This window comes from Etheostoma cragini, chromosome 13 (assembly GCF_013103735.1).
Source record: "Etheostoma cragini isolate CJK2018 chromosome 13, CSU_Ecrag_1.0, whole genome shotgun sequence".
NCBI classification, from domain to species: Eukaryota; Metazoa; Chordata; class Actinopteri; order Perciformes; family Percidae; genus Etheostoma; species Etheostoma cragini.
In genome coordinates, this window is record NC_048419.1 from 7,401,867 (window position 1) to 7,417,617 (window position 15,751).

The 15,751-nt window shown below is 39.2% G+C and overlaps 1 protein-coding gene across 3 annotated transcripts in view; it reads left to right on the plus strand.

Moving 5' to 3' along the window:
- The window catches only part of cblb (Cbl proto-oncogene B, E3 ubiquitin protein ligase), an 88,183-nt gene that overhangs the window by 41,758 nt on the left and 30,674 nt on the right, over positions 1-15,751 (plus strand). For all 3 annotated transcript variants that reach the window (XR_004658942.1, XM_034889170.1, XM_034889171.1), the window contains exons 5-9: positions 1,566-1,722; positions 4,500-4,621; positions 13,307-13,444; positions 14,364-14,451; positions 15,060-15,191. Coding sequence is in view for 2 of the 3 variants with exons in the window: in XM_034889170.1 (XP_034745061.1) it covers positions 1,566-1,722; positions 4,500-4,621; positions 13,307-13,444; positions 14,364-14,451; positions 15,060-15,191 (637 nt within the window). In the remaining variant the exon portion in view is untranslated. The remainder of the gene's footprint in view (positions 1-1,565; positions 1,723-4,499; positions 4,622-13,306; positions 13,445-14,363; positions 14,452-15,059; positions 15,192-15,751) is intronic.

Genomic DNA, 15,751 nt, shown 5'->3' on the forward strand with positions numbered 1-15,751 from the left:
ATTATGGACTTTTGATCGACCTTGCTTATTTGAGTTTGAGTGGGGAAAATTCCTAAGACACACAACCCAGGACAGAGAATGAGATCCCTCAGGCAGTTTTTAACGTTTTTCAATTGACTGCAACAAACCTGTGACTCAAACTGGAAAACAATTTGCAATTTCGTATTTTTGACCCTCTGAATTTACCGTTGGACACACCTCGGCATGACACGAGACGGCATGAGACGGGACAGCATGACATGGGACGCTCCAGGCTGCGGCAATACCCGTCTCAAGGATGTACATGGCCCAGGACAGAAAGGCTCTGCAGTGGGTGATTAAAACCGCCCAGAACATCATTGGTACCCATCTACTGAGTGTCAGTGATATTGTAAGGTGCCTTTGCAGAGCCCAAATGATACGTAAAGACCATACCCAAATCCAGCAACAGCCTGTTCACCCTGCAGCTGTCTGGCAATTGATTCAGTAATGTCTGCTGCCGTACCACCGGACTTTTTCCCTCAGGTTGTGCGACTCCTCAACTCATCCTCCATACTTACGAAAATGTTTTTGTTAGTTTCTTCTGTGCAGAATAAATGGACTATAACTGTCATTGTGCAGCCCTGTGTTGTAGAATAAAAATAAACTAAGCTTCTAACCTTGGATGCTTGTCATCAATCCTCTGAAAAGACCTTGCAATATGTTTTGCGTTTTATCTCAATACATTGCGTTCCCTCGCAATAAGTTTTGCATTTAGAAATAATCAGTAAATGTTAATGGACTGTTCTCACATAGTGCTTTTCTAGTCTCAACAACTACTCAAAGCACTTTTACATAGTACAGAAACCATTCACCATTCACACACATTCATATACTGTGGCCGAGGCTGCCGTACAAGGGGCCACCTGCTCATCAGATAGACACTCAAACACATTTACACTCCGATGGCGCAGCATTGGGGGAAACTTGGGATTCAGTGTCTTGACTGCAGGGCCAAAAATTGAACCAACAACCTTACGATTGACCTCTCTATCACTGAGCCCCTAAGATACACATATATAAGACATAAAAACAGCAGAAAAACCTTGTACAATCATAACAACAGAAACGTGCAGATTAATAGACATTTAAGTGGAATAGGCAGTTTTAAACAGGTGTGTTTTGAGTCGTGATTTGAAATGGGGAATGAATTGATGTTTTCAAGTTGGGGTGGTAATGAGTTCCAGAGACGGAGAGCAGAGTGGCTGAATGGTGGTGAGACGGGCGGAGGGGACAGAGAAGTGTATGGAGGAAGAGGATTTGAGGGAGCGGAAGGGGAGTGGGATGCTGGAGGAGATCAGACACATATGGGGGACGAGGTTGTTGATAGCCTTGAATGTAAACAGGAGGACTTTGAATTGGATACGGAACTGGAACGAGAGCCAGTGGAGCCAGTTGGAGGACAGAAGTGATGCGGGCAGCTGAATTCTGGACCATTTGAAGTTTATGGAGTTTATATTTAATTCAATAAAATTGTCTTGTTGGACAATTTGTCCAGCAAGTTACGGTTTCTTTGCTTTTATGATTGTATTGTTTCTCTCTTGCAGGACAATAGTGCCATGGAAAGTCTTCCGACAGTGCCTTCATGAAGTGCATCCCATCAGCTCGGGCCTGGAGGCTATGGCCCTCAAATCCACCATCGACCTCACCTGCAACGACTACATTTCTGTGTTTGAGTTTGACATTTTCACACGCCTCTTCCAGGTTGGTCAAAATAAAACTAAAGTTTAAACATATGTATCAAATGGTTTTGACACACATGGCACGTAGCACTTTGCTGTTGGTCCATACTGTATTTAGATACAACAAGTTTAGATATTTTCCCCCGGAGGCAAAACCTTGTTCATTTTTATAAGAGAGGCTCAGTGTTGCATGAAGCCATCATAGAGCCAAAACCTCTATATAAAATTACCTGGAGGATCGGCGCTGTTTCCCTACTGTGCGGCTGAAGAGCAAAGTGTACAGAGACTAACAGAATAAAAATGTTAGATTAATTAACTGTACCTGTCCTTGTAGGCTTTTGGCAGTATATTAAATCGTTTTTTGACCTAATTACTTTGCACTGAAATGACACTCGTCTGTTGGTTCTGACAGCGCTGCATCAACTGTAAGAACTAGTGTGGTAGAAGGAGGTGTGGTGTGGCGTACTGGCGCTATATTTTAAAAAGTTCTTAAAACCTCAGCCCTCAGAGTACTGTCAATAGGGGAAAAAAAAGACCAAAATCGGTGCTAGCAAACTGGAGTTTCTGCAGTTTATTGCCAGAGCTCCAAATTAGCTAAAATGCCAGTTGCGGTGGCATGTTCTAAGTGCCTTTGTGCCTCTTAACAGACACAAAATGCAATTAAAATGTCTGTGCGACATGAACAGGGCCCTTACGTGACAACAATTTACGTTTTCTCTCAGACATTGTGAAGAAACCGTTTAAATTCAAAGTTTGTATTGTCATCTACCTTGCCTTAATCCTGCTGGTAGCTAGCTTGGCCTGCTAGCAGCACAGCGGCGTCTGGGATGAAGGAGTTTAGCCAGTTTCGGTGATAATCATCACGCAGCAGTGCCATGTGTAGTTAGTTGCTTTGCTGAACTCCAGCTAATCCATTTTGTGTGGGATGGATCTGGCATTGGTGAGTAGGAGATTTGGCAGTAGGGGTCTGTTTGGTAGTTTCCTTAGCCAGGCTTGCAGGCCCCACCGGCATCTTCACTTCTGCTTTCTCTCCTGTCGCCAACTCCGTCACCTGCCGCTGGTGACAACAATCTACAGAGTTCCCGGTGGTCTGGCTATGTCCTCCAGATGGCCAGGTCATGCCTTTGCGACAAAATCTAGAAGTTTATTTTCCCCTCAAAAATAGGTAAATTAGCATTGTAGTGGTTATGACCATATCAGTTACTATGTAACTACATGGCAGCGGTCCAAATGATGCCTGTGGCTTGCATAATAATAGCGTTACTGAAGGCTATCTCGATTCTCACGTTGAAGACCCGTGGGAATTCAGTTGTTGCAGGACGCTGCTCTGCAGCTAGCAGTCCAAACTAGCTACATGGCAGGATCGAGACCAGGTATTTAAGAAGCACAAAGGCACTCTTTAAAACATGCCTCCACAACTGGCGTTTTAGCTAACTGGGAGCTCTGGCTATCAGCTGCAGCATCTTCAGTTGATAGCTGTCCTATCAAATAAAGGCATAAAATGGCAAAATAAAAAATTAATGTTTTATCATAACAATAGTGTCCGTGCACCAGCTGTTGTTATACTAGTCAGGTGTGAGGTCTGCAAGGTTGACGTGGTGGCCTGCTAGCTCCACTGCTAAGTTGTTAAGATGTTTTTGTGAAGTTAGGTCTCTGTGATCACAAAGAGATGCTGGGTACAGGCGGTTATTGCGGGGCCACTCTTAGCCTAGCCTGGATCTCAGCTCACTTTTTCTTCCCGTCACCGTTTGTGCCTTCTCTCTGTCGGGCTGTGTGCACCGCTGAGCAAGTATTCTCTGCCAGGATGGAGTAATAAAAAAAGAGCACAACCTTAGACTAGACACGATAAAACCAACAATTATCTCTAAATAGAAAGAAGCTGTGGTGTCAATACTGTAACTAATTTTCTTCCAAATCAAGTGAATTGACATCTGTGGAACTCTGTCCTGCAGAAAACCTTAAACCAGTTGTAAATAAAGCCAAACGCAACAATAGCACAAGTTCCCTTCTTAACCCCTAAGTCACATTGGCTACAAGTAACAGAGAAAAGGTGACTGGCTGCCATTCATTTTCAGTGGGAGTGGCAATTTGCCAGCAACAAGCTTGCTGCTGCCATAAGCAAGGCAGGGCCAAAATAGACAAGAAGTCTATTTCATGCAAATGCTGAGCAATGCGACAAAGTGACTGCTAATCAAACGGAAATCAGCCTGAGGGCAGCGTGACGTATAGATGTTGGTTGCTAGAGTCAAAGAAAATTATTCAAGATGGTGGTAACGCTTTAGGACATGGTATTTCTGAATATATCTATATATGTCTGCCATTTTGTCTCATATATTTTGTTACCCCTATTAAGAAACTTTTAAATTCAAAAACATTGTTCTTGTGACTTGATAATACCTCTGAAGTGACAACTTGGAAGACATCTTGCCTATGCTAGGCAATAGCATGCTACTATCGATACATAAGTGTCACCGTGAAAATCAGGAGTTGGCAAGGCACGCCCGGGAATGCCCATCAAGCAAGTGCGTGTTGCCGTTCTTTGTAGTTTATGTGACTGTAGGGTAACTCCTAGTTGTTGCTGGCTAGATATCCGCAACCTCGGTCTCTGCATTCTCTCTCATTTAATTTGTATGTATTATGTAATTCAGATTTAGCAAAAACAACTTACTAAAACATTACTATTTGCTCCTCTTTTGTGGCAGAAGCACTGACTCAATGTTGACTTGATAAAAAATATATGAAAAAAATACAGTGTATTGTAATCCGCTTAGTTAAACTATATTGGATGGTCTCTTTCAGCCATGGGGATCAATTCTGAGGAACTGGAATTTCCTGGCAGTGACACACCCCGGCTACATGGCCTTCCTTACCTATGATGAAGTTAAGGCCCGCCTGCACAAGTACATGAACAAGCCTGGCAGGTATGGTAATTTTGTGTGTATTTGAAGTGCCTAACATTTTTGTTTGAAGTATTTATTCACCTTTACATATTAATGACTAGTTGAGCAACAGTAGCAGTCATGTTGCATGCACTGGTGGGTAGTGTGTTGACTTTATGTTCAACACTGTCTGGCTACTTGCATGTGTGCCGCATAAAACGTATGTTGTATGTGCAAATGCATATTGCTGCCATTTCACAATTAAGAAGGACGCTTTTTGAATTTTTTGTTACTAGTTATGCTGAAAAATTCTTTATGGTGAAAAACCTTCATAACCTGTGGGGATTGAAATGCACCGGAGCGCTGTTGAAAGTGCAGAAGCATGGATTTCAAACTGCTCTCCCATTAATACAAAACCTTTATTTGAACTGAAAGGGTGGTGCGTTTAACACTCTTTTGTCTTTTTAATACAAGTTTACCCAAACGCTGCTGTTGTTTTGTAACACCTCTGACACACCCACCATACGAGATAAAACATACCTCAGCGTGTTGCACACTGTTTCACACAATATTGAGGAAACATGTCAGAAAACCCAGAATCTGCTAAATGTTTTGAGTTTGACTATGCCCCAGGGTGTAAACACACGTAAAATGCATGACAAATGACGAGTGAAATAAAACAGGAAACAGCAGCAGGACAATTTAATTGTTAAAAACATTTGGTCTGTGCGCTCCTCTTCCCATCACCAAGGGCGCGTGCCGGCTGCACGCTCCAAACCACTTCAACTAATCTTCTACATCCTATGGCGTTATATATGTGCCTCATTCCTAAGCGAGGATGCTTATTAACATGTAATAATAACCCCTCGCATGCAGTTTTCTCATGTGCCCTCTCAAAAACTCTTTCTCTGCGCTCCAGTCACGTCTCCCCCACTCTCAAACTGCACTCTGTGCGCACTTAACTCGTCACAAAACCAACCAATCAGAAAATTAAAGGTCTGGGTGATTGGCTGTTTGTCTTCAATTAGATTGCTACTAGCAGAAAACACAATTCTAGGGGGAACAGTCTTTGACACAACACGTACAGTGATTCCCTAGCCAGGGGTATCTTGGAAAGATTGTGTAGCAGCTTAACTAATAAAAATAATTATTGAAATTATGATTAATTTACAACAATGTATCAGCTGTTCACAGATGTTTGAACATACAACCATATAAAAAGTAACGCATTTTAGAGGTAAAGTGCTAAAAGTACTGACTAAACAGTTCAAATGATGAGCTAAAAGTAATGGATAACTTGAAACATTGAGCCTCACTTCAAGTAGTAGGCCTAGCTAGTAGTTGAATTTTTTGACCAAACCAACCTAACTGTTCGCAGCTCAGTTCTATGCAAAAGTAATAACATCCACTTTAATGTAATACATATTGTTATACATTTGGAACCTTTTGTGAATTGATAGGGCAAGTGAAGTGTTAATAGTTTATTTTCATAAATTAACAAAGTGCAGTGAATGAACAGAAGAGGAATCTAAATCAAATCAACATTTGGTGTGACCACCCTTTGCCTTCAAGACAGCATCAATTCTTCTCGGTACACTTGTAAAATTTTTGAAGGAACATGGCTGGTAGGTTGTTTCAAACACCTTGGAGAACTAACCACAGACTTTCTGTAGATGTAGGCTTCATCAAATCCTTCTGTTTCTTCATGTGGTCCCAGACACACTCAATCCGGCTCTGTGGGGGCATGCCATCACTTCCAGGACTTCATGTTCTTCTTTGCACTGAAGATAGTTCTTAATGACATTAGCTGTATGTTTGGGGTCGTTCTCCTTTCACATGTTTTCATGTCGAAGGTATGGCTTTTTGGCTGCAACTCTTCCATGAAGACCACTGCTGGCCAGACTTCTCCAGACAGTAGATGGGTGTACCTGGGTCGTTCTGGTTTCTGCCAGTTCTGAGCTGATGTCCTACTGGACATCCAATTTTGAAGGGAAATATGCTTGATGTGATTTAATCTGCTGCACTAACTTTTTTTGGCCGACCGCTGCGTCTACTATCCTCAGCTTTGCCCGTTTCTTCGTGCTTTTTCAAAAGAGCTTGAGCAGCAAATCTTTAAACACCTGTCTGCTTTGAAATATTTGTCTGGGAGAGAACTTGCTGATGCAGTATAACTACGTTGTGTCTTGTTGATGTGCTCAGTCTTGCCATAGTGTATGACCTGTGATATGAAACTGTCTTCCACAACCTCACCTTGGAAACAAAGTTTGACTGTTCCTCACCCAGTTTTAAGCCTCCTACACAGCTGTTTCTGTTTCAGTTAATGTCTGTGTTACAACCTACATGTGACATTGATGAGCATTGGCACCTATTTGGTGTAATTGGTTAATCATACACCTTGTCACTCCCCGATGTAAGTCGAGTGCATGCGTCACTTTGCGACGAGTGAAGATGTGAGTTGCGTGTGTGTCACTTTAGGATAAGTAGGATACAAGATGCTGACGAGAGACTTCTGTAATGTCAATACAGAAAAAATGGACCTACTTAACAAAGTTTGTTCTCTGCTGGCTACAAGTTAGCAATCAAACACAACAAAGGCTGCCACTTGAATGGCATTTTGAGCTAACATTATCAATCGAACAATCATAGATAGCTAAAACGTTTTTGAAAATAATATATATATATTATATATATATATAGTATACTGTATATCTGTGATATAAGTCAATGATACAAAGTACTGAATGAAATATGTTTTAATTCATTAACGTTAGTCAAACAGCTCCACTTAAGTCAGTATATGCTACTATACTGACCAAAAGGTATTGACTGAAAAAAGACTGTTCCCCCTAGATATGTGTTTCCTGCTACTTGCGATCTGATTGGAGATAAACAGGCAATTAGAATAGACCTTTAATTTTCAGATTGGTTGGTTTTGTGGCACACTTGTAAAGCTGTGAAAATTTGAGCGAGCGTGTCAGAGTTGAGCCGGCACGAGTGCAGAGGTTGAGAGCGAGGGCAACAGGACTGTAACACATTTTTTAAGAGTTTTTAACCACAGAGTTTTTAAGAGGGCACATGAGTAAATGCGTGAGAGGGGTTATTATTGCACGTTAATATGCATAATTGCAAACATGCAAATAAATTTCTTGAGCACAGAATAGGTTTTTGTTTGCTTAAACTAAATTATTTTTTGCAAGTGGTCATTTATGTTTAAAATGTGATGTAATCTTCTTGCAAAATATAGTTCTCTGTGCTCAAAACTATTTCTTGCTCAGGAATGAGACACATATATAACACCATAACATCCCGGGACCACTAAACATATGCAATCAGAAGCTATTCTTTTTACATGTCTTATTTGGTTGCATATCGTTATACAAAAAGGAGCATTACAAACATTATCAGAGCGGAATTATTCATGACTGCTGTTATACGTTTTAATCCTGTTAATCCTTTAGTCCTGATTTGGGTGTTTACATTTCTCATTTACATTTAAAAGGGTTTTTAAATCTGTTTTTTCAAATTAATTGTAGCACACCAAAGTCCAAACCAAACTTTATAAAATACTATTAGATCAACACTGGATCAAACATACAGCTGTGTGGGGGAGGGAAGTTATATAGCAGGAGCCACTACATGTTACCACTTCAACTCACTCAAACAAAAAACAATACGCACACACACATGCACGCACGCACGCACGCACGCACGCACGCACGCACTCACACACACACACACACACACACACACACTTCATTGAAACTGTCAAACTTTTCCCACGTCTCTTTTGAGTGTCAAAGACCAGTTGATTTACCTCGGGACTTTGTTGCTGTTGAAGCTGGGATCATACTGTGGTCAAGGCTGGCTCTAAGACCAGTAGTCATACTGAACTGCACTCATAATACATCCTCTTTATCTTTCACAACTTTTTCAAATTCAGATTGTTGTTTTCCTAAAAATTCCTTTTTTATCATTTTTTCTGGCCAACAACACAAAGTCATAGTGATTTAAATCCAAGTTAGGTTCACCATGCGGTCATATTATAATTAACAAATTATCTTGTGTCCGCAAAATAAATATTAGATTTTTTCTCTTAATTAATAATTCAGTTGTAGCAAGCCCACTGATCTGCCACATCATCTAGAACAAACCCCAACACAAAATAGCTTTAAATAAGTTTACAAAGGCTCATCTCCTTGTTAGTTGTTGTGGGTAATTTTCTATCTAACAAGCTATTAAAAAACTAGATAACTTTATGAAAATGTTTCTAAACATAAAACGTGTTTTGTTGCCTGTACAGATTAATTTATTGTCAATATTTTAAAGATGTTATATCAATTTTAATAAAGATATTAATAACTTTACCAACTTGACAAACAATCAAAACGGGGCACCACCTTGGAACTAAGGACCAATATTTGTGATTTGAAATAGTCTCATAGGTGGTGTTCCCTTTAAATTACAGATCTGAATTATTTGCTTAATTTATTTGGTATCTTTTAAAGGAACAAAACGAAGGGTGAATCCAAGCTCAGACCTGTTTAACCAGCTTGTTACTACATTAGATCACAAATACACACAAATAATCCCAGAAAACTGCTTTTTAAAGTATAGTAGAATGTATTTAACTTTCAAATTGTTTAAAACAATTCTATATTAATAATTCTTCAATCATCAAAACCTATATACTTTTTTACAAACTACAACCCACAGTACCTGTAGGTCTGTGAGTGTGTGTGTGTGTGTATGTGTGTGTGTATGTGTGTGTGTGTGTGTGTGTGTGTGTGTGTGTGTGTGTGTGTGTGTGTGAGCGTGCGTGTGTGAGCATGCGTGTGTGCGCCACGTGTGGCTAGGGGCTATCTGTTTAGCTACTGTGAAACAAGTGTTACAGGCAAAAGAACACACTACACAGCACGGTTAGGAATTGAGTGGCTTTTCCGCAGGGAACGGAAAACGGGTTAACTACTTGGCCAGTAATTAAAAAAACAAACCAACCCGGGCAGGGTGTGTGGAGCGGTTCAGAGTCGACTCGGAAGGGAAAAGCAGCCTGTGTTGTCTGATGTCCTTCTAGAGAAAAGCGTGGTTGATTTTCTTCTCTCCAGAGCTGAAACACCAATGTGTGTTTCAGAGGATCCAATGGTGCTCACCAGAACACCGAAATAGTTCACTTTTATGGAAAATTAACTATTTAGCACAGACGTCTGCGTGCTGACAGTTGCGAAAGCAAAGGTGTTAGGGTGTTCAGGGTATTTATTGACCCGGTCACCTGGTCACAGCACCCTTCTGACTTTAGGGTCCCTGGGCAATGGGGCGAATCAGAGTTCTCAACTGTGTGAACTACAAAGTCTGTCGTTTTTAGAATGTTGGCCATTGTGAAGACAAATTCACATTGAGGTGTGTGTTTTTTTTAGGCTCTTAGGGTTGCATGGAGGCTAAAGTTTCTTTGTCTCAGAATGCCTTCAGGCATTGGAAGTGCATGAAGGCTGTAATTGTGGTCCCAACATTGCCCTTGTTGCATTTGTATTGTTTTACGTCTTACACAATGATTTCAAATTTTCTCCACTATATTTACAATACATCATGGTTTTATTGATATTTTAAGGGAGGGGACAACCCTCAGATGTTATTTCCACCTGGTGAAAGGGCACTGCTATCTTGTTTAGAGCCACAGTCTACACAATAGTGATCAGGCAATGCAGCTGTGGTATCAAAGTCCCGTCCATACATCAGCCTCACCTGTTTGTCGACAGCAGAGCGCATCCGTAAACCTGAAGCTACACTGTCAATCATGACGTTTCACCCCATTTGTGTAGCATCTAAAAAAATGAACACTTAACAAAAATCAGTGTGATAAGAACTACCTAAAATGACAGAAACCATATTTGGTAAAAAAATGTATTTGAAGTGTACTTTATTTTGATTATTGATCCAAGGAAAAGCCCAAACTATAAGCTTTATCAAAGAGGGCAGTTTGAAGCTTACTCTTGTGGAGATGGTGCCTCATAAACCAGCTGGTTTCAGAGGAGAGGAGCATGGTAGCTGAAGGCTTTGGCTACCATTCTATTCTTTTGAAGATTCTAGGAACCACAAGTAACTGCATTCTGGAAGCAGTGCTCTAATGGGGCAGTAGAGCTCTCTCTATGAGCGCTTTAAGATATGAATTGCTGGACAGGAGAAGGATTAATTAAATTCTGGATTTTATCGGGACCCAGTGCAGCAAAGAAATATGATCTCTATCCTAGTTCTTATCAATACACGTGCTGCAGCTTTCTAATTCTGATCAAAGACAATGCAAATATTCCTTACAGTGGTGCTGAAGACCAGGGCAACACTATACAGATTAGCTATATCTTTTGATAATGAGCCTTGGCGGTGTTTGGGGCCCAGTGCAATAACTTCGGTTTAGTCTGAGTTTAACATTAAAAGATTGTAGGTCATCTAGGTTTTTTATCATAAATGCATGCTCGAAGTTTAACAAACTGATTGGATTCTTTTGTTTGATCAATTGATAAGACACACAAAGAAAAAATAACTGTATGCAGATCTATTGATATTGGTAATTGTGCATGCATGTATTAACTTTAAAATGCATTGTTTCCTTGTCCCAAGTCAACAGAAGTCAGAATTAAGGGAGGAGAAAGGACCCAGCAAAAATCGCAGGAAATATGATCCTGAGGTAAAGTTAAGTTTAACCTGGTTGGCGTCAGAGGCTGCACCTAACCCGCAGTGTGACAGAGACTGGAAAAAATGCAGATCACCCATTTCTAGAGAGGGAGTTCCCCCAGGTCTCCACAAGGCTATGAAAGTCCTAATCCCCTTCACCTCCACCTATTTGTGTGAGCGTGGGCTTTCCCACACTGACCCTGATTAAAAACAAATACAGAACAAGGCAGCAGGTGGAGGACGACTCACGTCTGTTTCTCTTTGCAGTGCCGCCCCGCATCAAATACCTCTGTGCATCAAAAGCGCGGCCTCATTGTTCCCACTGACACCGACTTCAGCCCCGAATGTTTTAAGTGTAGCCTATTTTGAAAAGGAACAAAAAATATACAACCCAACGTTGCTTAGTGTCCGCTTTTGCTGTAAAAAGCTGTGCATCTTCAGGTTTACAGATGCGCTTTGCTGTCAACATGCTGCGGCAGATGTGTCGCATTTGAGCCCCGTGTATTTGTGTCGTAGTTTCTGTTTTCCACCTCTGATTTAGAGGAGCGTACAGCCACTTACCTAAAAGTTGTCTCATTCAGAGACCAGAGACCCATACAGGGCTCTGAGTCTCTCAGAAGGTCTGAGATCTAGGCTACCGTATCAGCAGAGCAATCATGTGTTGCACAGCAGGCTATGATGCAGGTAGATTATTTTTTGAAATATAGTGACTTTATTCTTGTAATAGCCTACTATAACTTTATTTTTCATATCATGACTCCTCAAACCTCAGAGAACACAGATGGGATGAGTTATATTTTGAATGTGCACAAAGTTTTGGATATGAGCAGAGAGCTTGCTCAAACATCTGATATGTTACAGTCTAGGAGTTTATTAATAAATTAAAATAAATAATGTGTAATTGAGGTGATTAATTGTCATATGCACATTTACAGAGGTTACTTTCACAACAAAAGGCGCAAAAGAGGAGGGAAGAGTAAATAATGCCTTAACTACATGTTTGCTAAATATAAAAACATAATGGATTATACTAAAGTTATTCCATTATGTTTTTATATTTGGATTGTAATTGGTTTATCTTAACATAAAGATATTTCCAGCATACTAATTCAGAAAAAGTTTGAAATAGGGGCAAACAAATTTACCAGAATGTAGGAAATTAAGTTTTTAATGCTCATTAATTTCCGGTGATGGACCCTTGGCCTTTGGGTTGCCAGGCCAGTTATGATTAGGCCAAATGTAGGTGTCCTCTAACTTGCCGATTACACATGTTAAGCAAGTATTGTTGAAGTGTGGATAGGCCTACTGATGTTCAGTGATTTTGAAAGTAGCCTCAATTAGGCTGCATAAAGTTGCATTGAATGCACTTTTGGGCTGTCCTTACCTACTCAAGCACAGAGCCTTGTGGAACTCCATTGTTAAATTTAACATTCATAAAGGGTTAGGGTTCATTGTTAACATGAAGTGTTGTTTGTACTTATGATAAATCATGTTGAATCCTATTTAGACCTGATGTTTTTGCTTTGAAAAACAGGCACAAGCTTTCAAATTACAAAGACATTGGGATTCATCCTTCTAAGAACACACCTGTGAACAATTCTGCTCTTTGATAACATAAACATAAATCAGACATAGACTTTTCTTAGTAACTTTCTTAAGAAAAAATTTAAGAAAAAACTTAAAGACATTGGGGAATGAGGCCCAATGTTCCAAGAACAAAGAATACAGAAGATTACCATGACTACAATCCAGGAAAGTGTGACATACAAGTTATACAAAGATACAAATAAGATTTTATCTTGATTATAATCATATTATCATTTAAAAGTTAATATATGTATGGTAAAAAGTAATATTATTTGACTAGTCAAAATTTGTTTAGCATGTTATAGTTTTTACATTTATTTAAAAACACAACTTTGAATTATACACAACGTATACTTATATTATAAGTTAAATATTAGGACTTATATATTATAAGTGAAGACTATTATACTGTACTTGTTTTGTTTGGCAGCTTGTTAATGTGAACAATCCCCTCGGTCCTTTCTCCATTTCTAACAGTTACATCTTCAGACTGAGTTGCACACGACTGGGCCAGTGGGCCATCGGCTATGTGACCAATGATGGCAACATACTACAGACCATCCCCCACAACAAACCACTGTTCCAGGCCCTCATTGATGGCTACAGAGAGGGCTTGTATGTTACGTATCACACACTCACATGCACTCTCTGCCTCTCTAGCTTACTCACTATTTGTATGTTGATCTGTATGCGCTGTGTGGAAGCCACTTGATGAAACAAAGTTTTCTGTCTCAGATGAACAAGAGGATGTCTTTGAGCCTCTCTCTTTGTAGCCATCTGTTCCTATCATATCTGATAATCTAACAGGCCCCTAGACAAATCAAAAATGCTTCCTTCCATTAAGTGTGTGGCATTTTACTTCCCTTAGCCATCAATCTGTTGCTGTTCAAGGTGGGCTGTGTCTTCTTAGTTCACTGTAGCCGGAGAGTGCGGGGAGGAGGGGGAATCTTGTTTGAAGTGCTTCTTTTTTTGATGAAGCAGAGAGACCCATCAGTTCCTATCAGTCACTCTTTCAAAAGTCAATCATGGTTAAGCCCAGGCTTGTATTTGCTGAATCAATTTACAAAATTGACTTTAATTGGAAAAGAGTTTCTGCTAAATTCTCAGTAATAATAGCTTATGGCTTTATTGTACTTTTTTATTCCATGCAGTAAGATATATTATTAACTCATATGTTTTAAATTTAACATCCGCTCATGAATGATATTTTTGTAAATAAAAAATACGGATTAATTAAAGTCTCCGTAAATCACTTCGTAAAACTATTACTACAAGTGCTCCTATTGCTGTTTGTGGTTCTACTACTACTCACTGTAAGTCATTTTGTTTTTTTTATTTGTGCAACCATAAATATGGAACATGTTTAAGTGTATTAATATGGAATAGTTATGGGTTAATATCATATATATATAATATGTAAAAATCTAAAACCCTATTACTGCAGTTGCATACTTGATAGCATGACAAACAAAAGATGACTGATTACAATATTTTGATTACATTTCTTGTAACGTTTGTGTTATTTAATCTGCAGCTACTTGTTCCCTGATGGTCGAAGCTACAATCCTGACCTCACTGGTTTATGTGAGCCAACGCCTCAAGATCACATCAAAGTGACACAAGTGGGTGTGTGTGTGTGTCTGTGTGTCTGTGTGTCTGTGTGTGTGTCTGTGTGTCTGTGTGTGTGTGTGTTTCTGAAAACTTGCTTCATCTGGATAAGCGGAGTAACAGTCATGGTTCCCAATGAGACTAAGCTCAGGCTTCCTTATGACATTTAAGTGTAGGAAATGTTCACTGAGAACTGACTGAACTTTACTAAATATGATGCAGACCACTCAGTGAACTGCGAGAGTGTTTTAAAAAAAGGAACATGAAATTTGTTTTGAAATTAAGCATTGTCTACCTTAATGAATTTTGTCTTAGATGTATTCAGAAAAAGATTTTAGTGAAGATAAATAAATCTTGATGATTTTTTCACCACATTTTCTAGTTTAAAATACTCAACTGATACGTGACCATTCACACCATTTGTCAATGGCATTAACTATGACACTTCAGGTTCATGGTATAGTCCGTACTGGGGCATAATCACAATACATTTTGGGGTATGTTTTGTATGTTTTGTATGTATACTGTATTTGTGTGTCTGTATATTTTTCTGTCTGTTCTCTTGTATAGTTTGTGACATGCATAATTTGATGAGTAACAGGAGTTTGCTCTGCCACAACAGGAGCAGTATGAGCTGTACTGTGAAATGGGCTCCACCTTTCAGCTTTGTAAGATATGTGCAGAGAACGACAAAGATGTCAAGATCGAACCCTGTGGTCACCTTATGTGTACTTCCTGTCTTACAGCCTGGCAGGTATTGTAATAAATAATACTGCAGACATTCAAGCAAATGGATACATCTGTGGCTTTGGCTGATTGTTTTTGTCATAACACATGTACAGGGGACACTGTCAGTTAATGGTATGTTGTCATCATCACATCTCTGATGATGCATATCATATATGTGCTTTATAAAAAATAACTAATAAAGAAATTAAAATGTCACATGTGAGTTCCGGACATGTTAAAACTATTGAACATTTTAAAATTTCCATGTAGGAATGAATCTAATTTGAAGATTAATACATACTGTATATGTTATATATACAATTTTTTATATATATATATATATATATATATATATATATATATATATATATATATATATATATATACATATACATACACTAACGTTCAAAAGTTTGGGGTCACCCAAACAATTTTGTGTTTTCCTGAAAAGTCACACTTATTCACCACCATACATTGTGAAATGAATAGAAAATAGAGTCAAGGCATTGACAAGGTTAGAAATAATGATTTGTATTTGAAATAAGATTTTTTTTACATCAAACTTTGCTTTCGTCAAAGAATCCT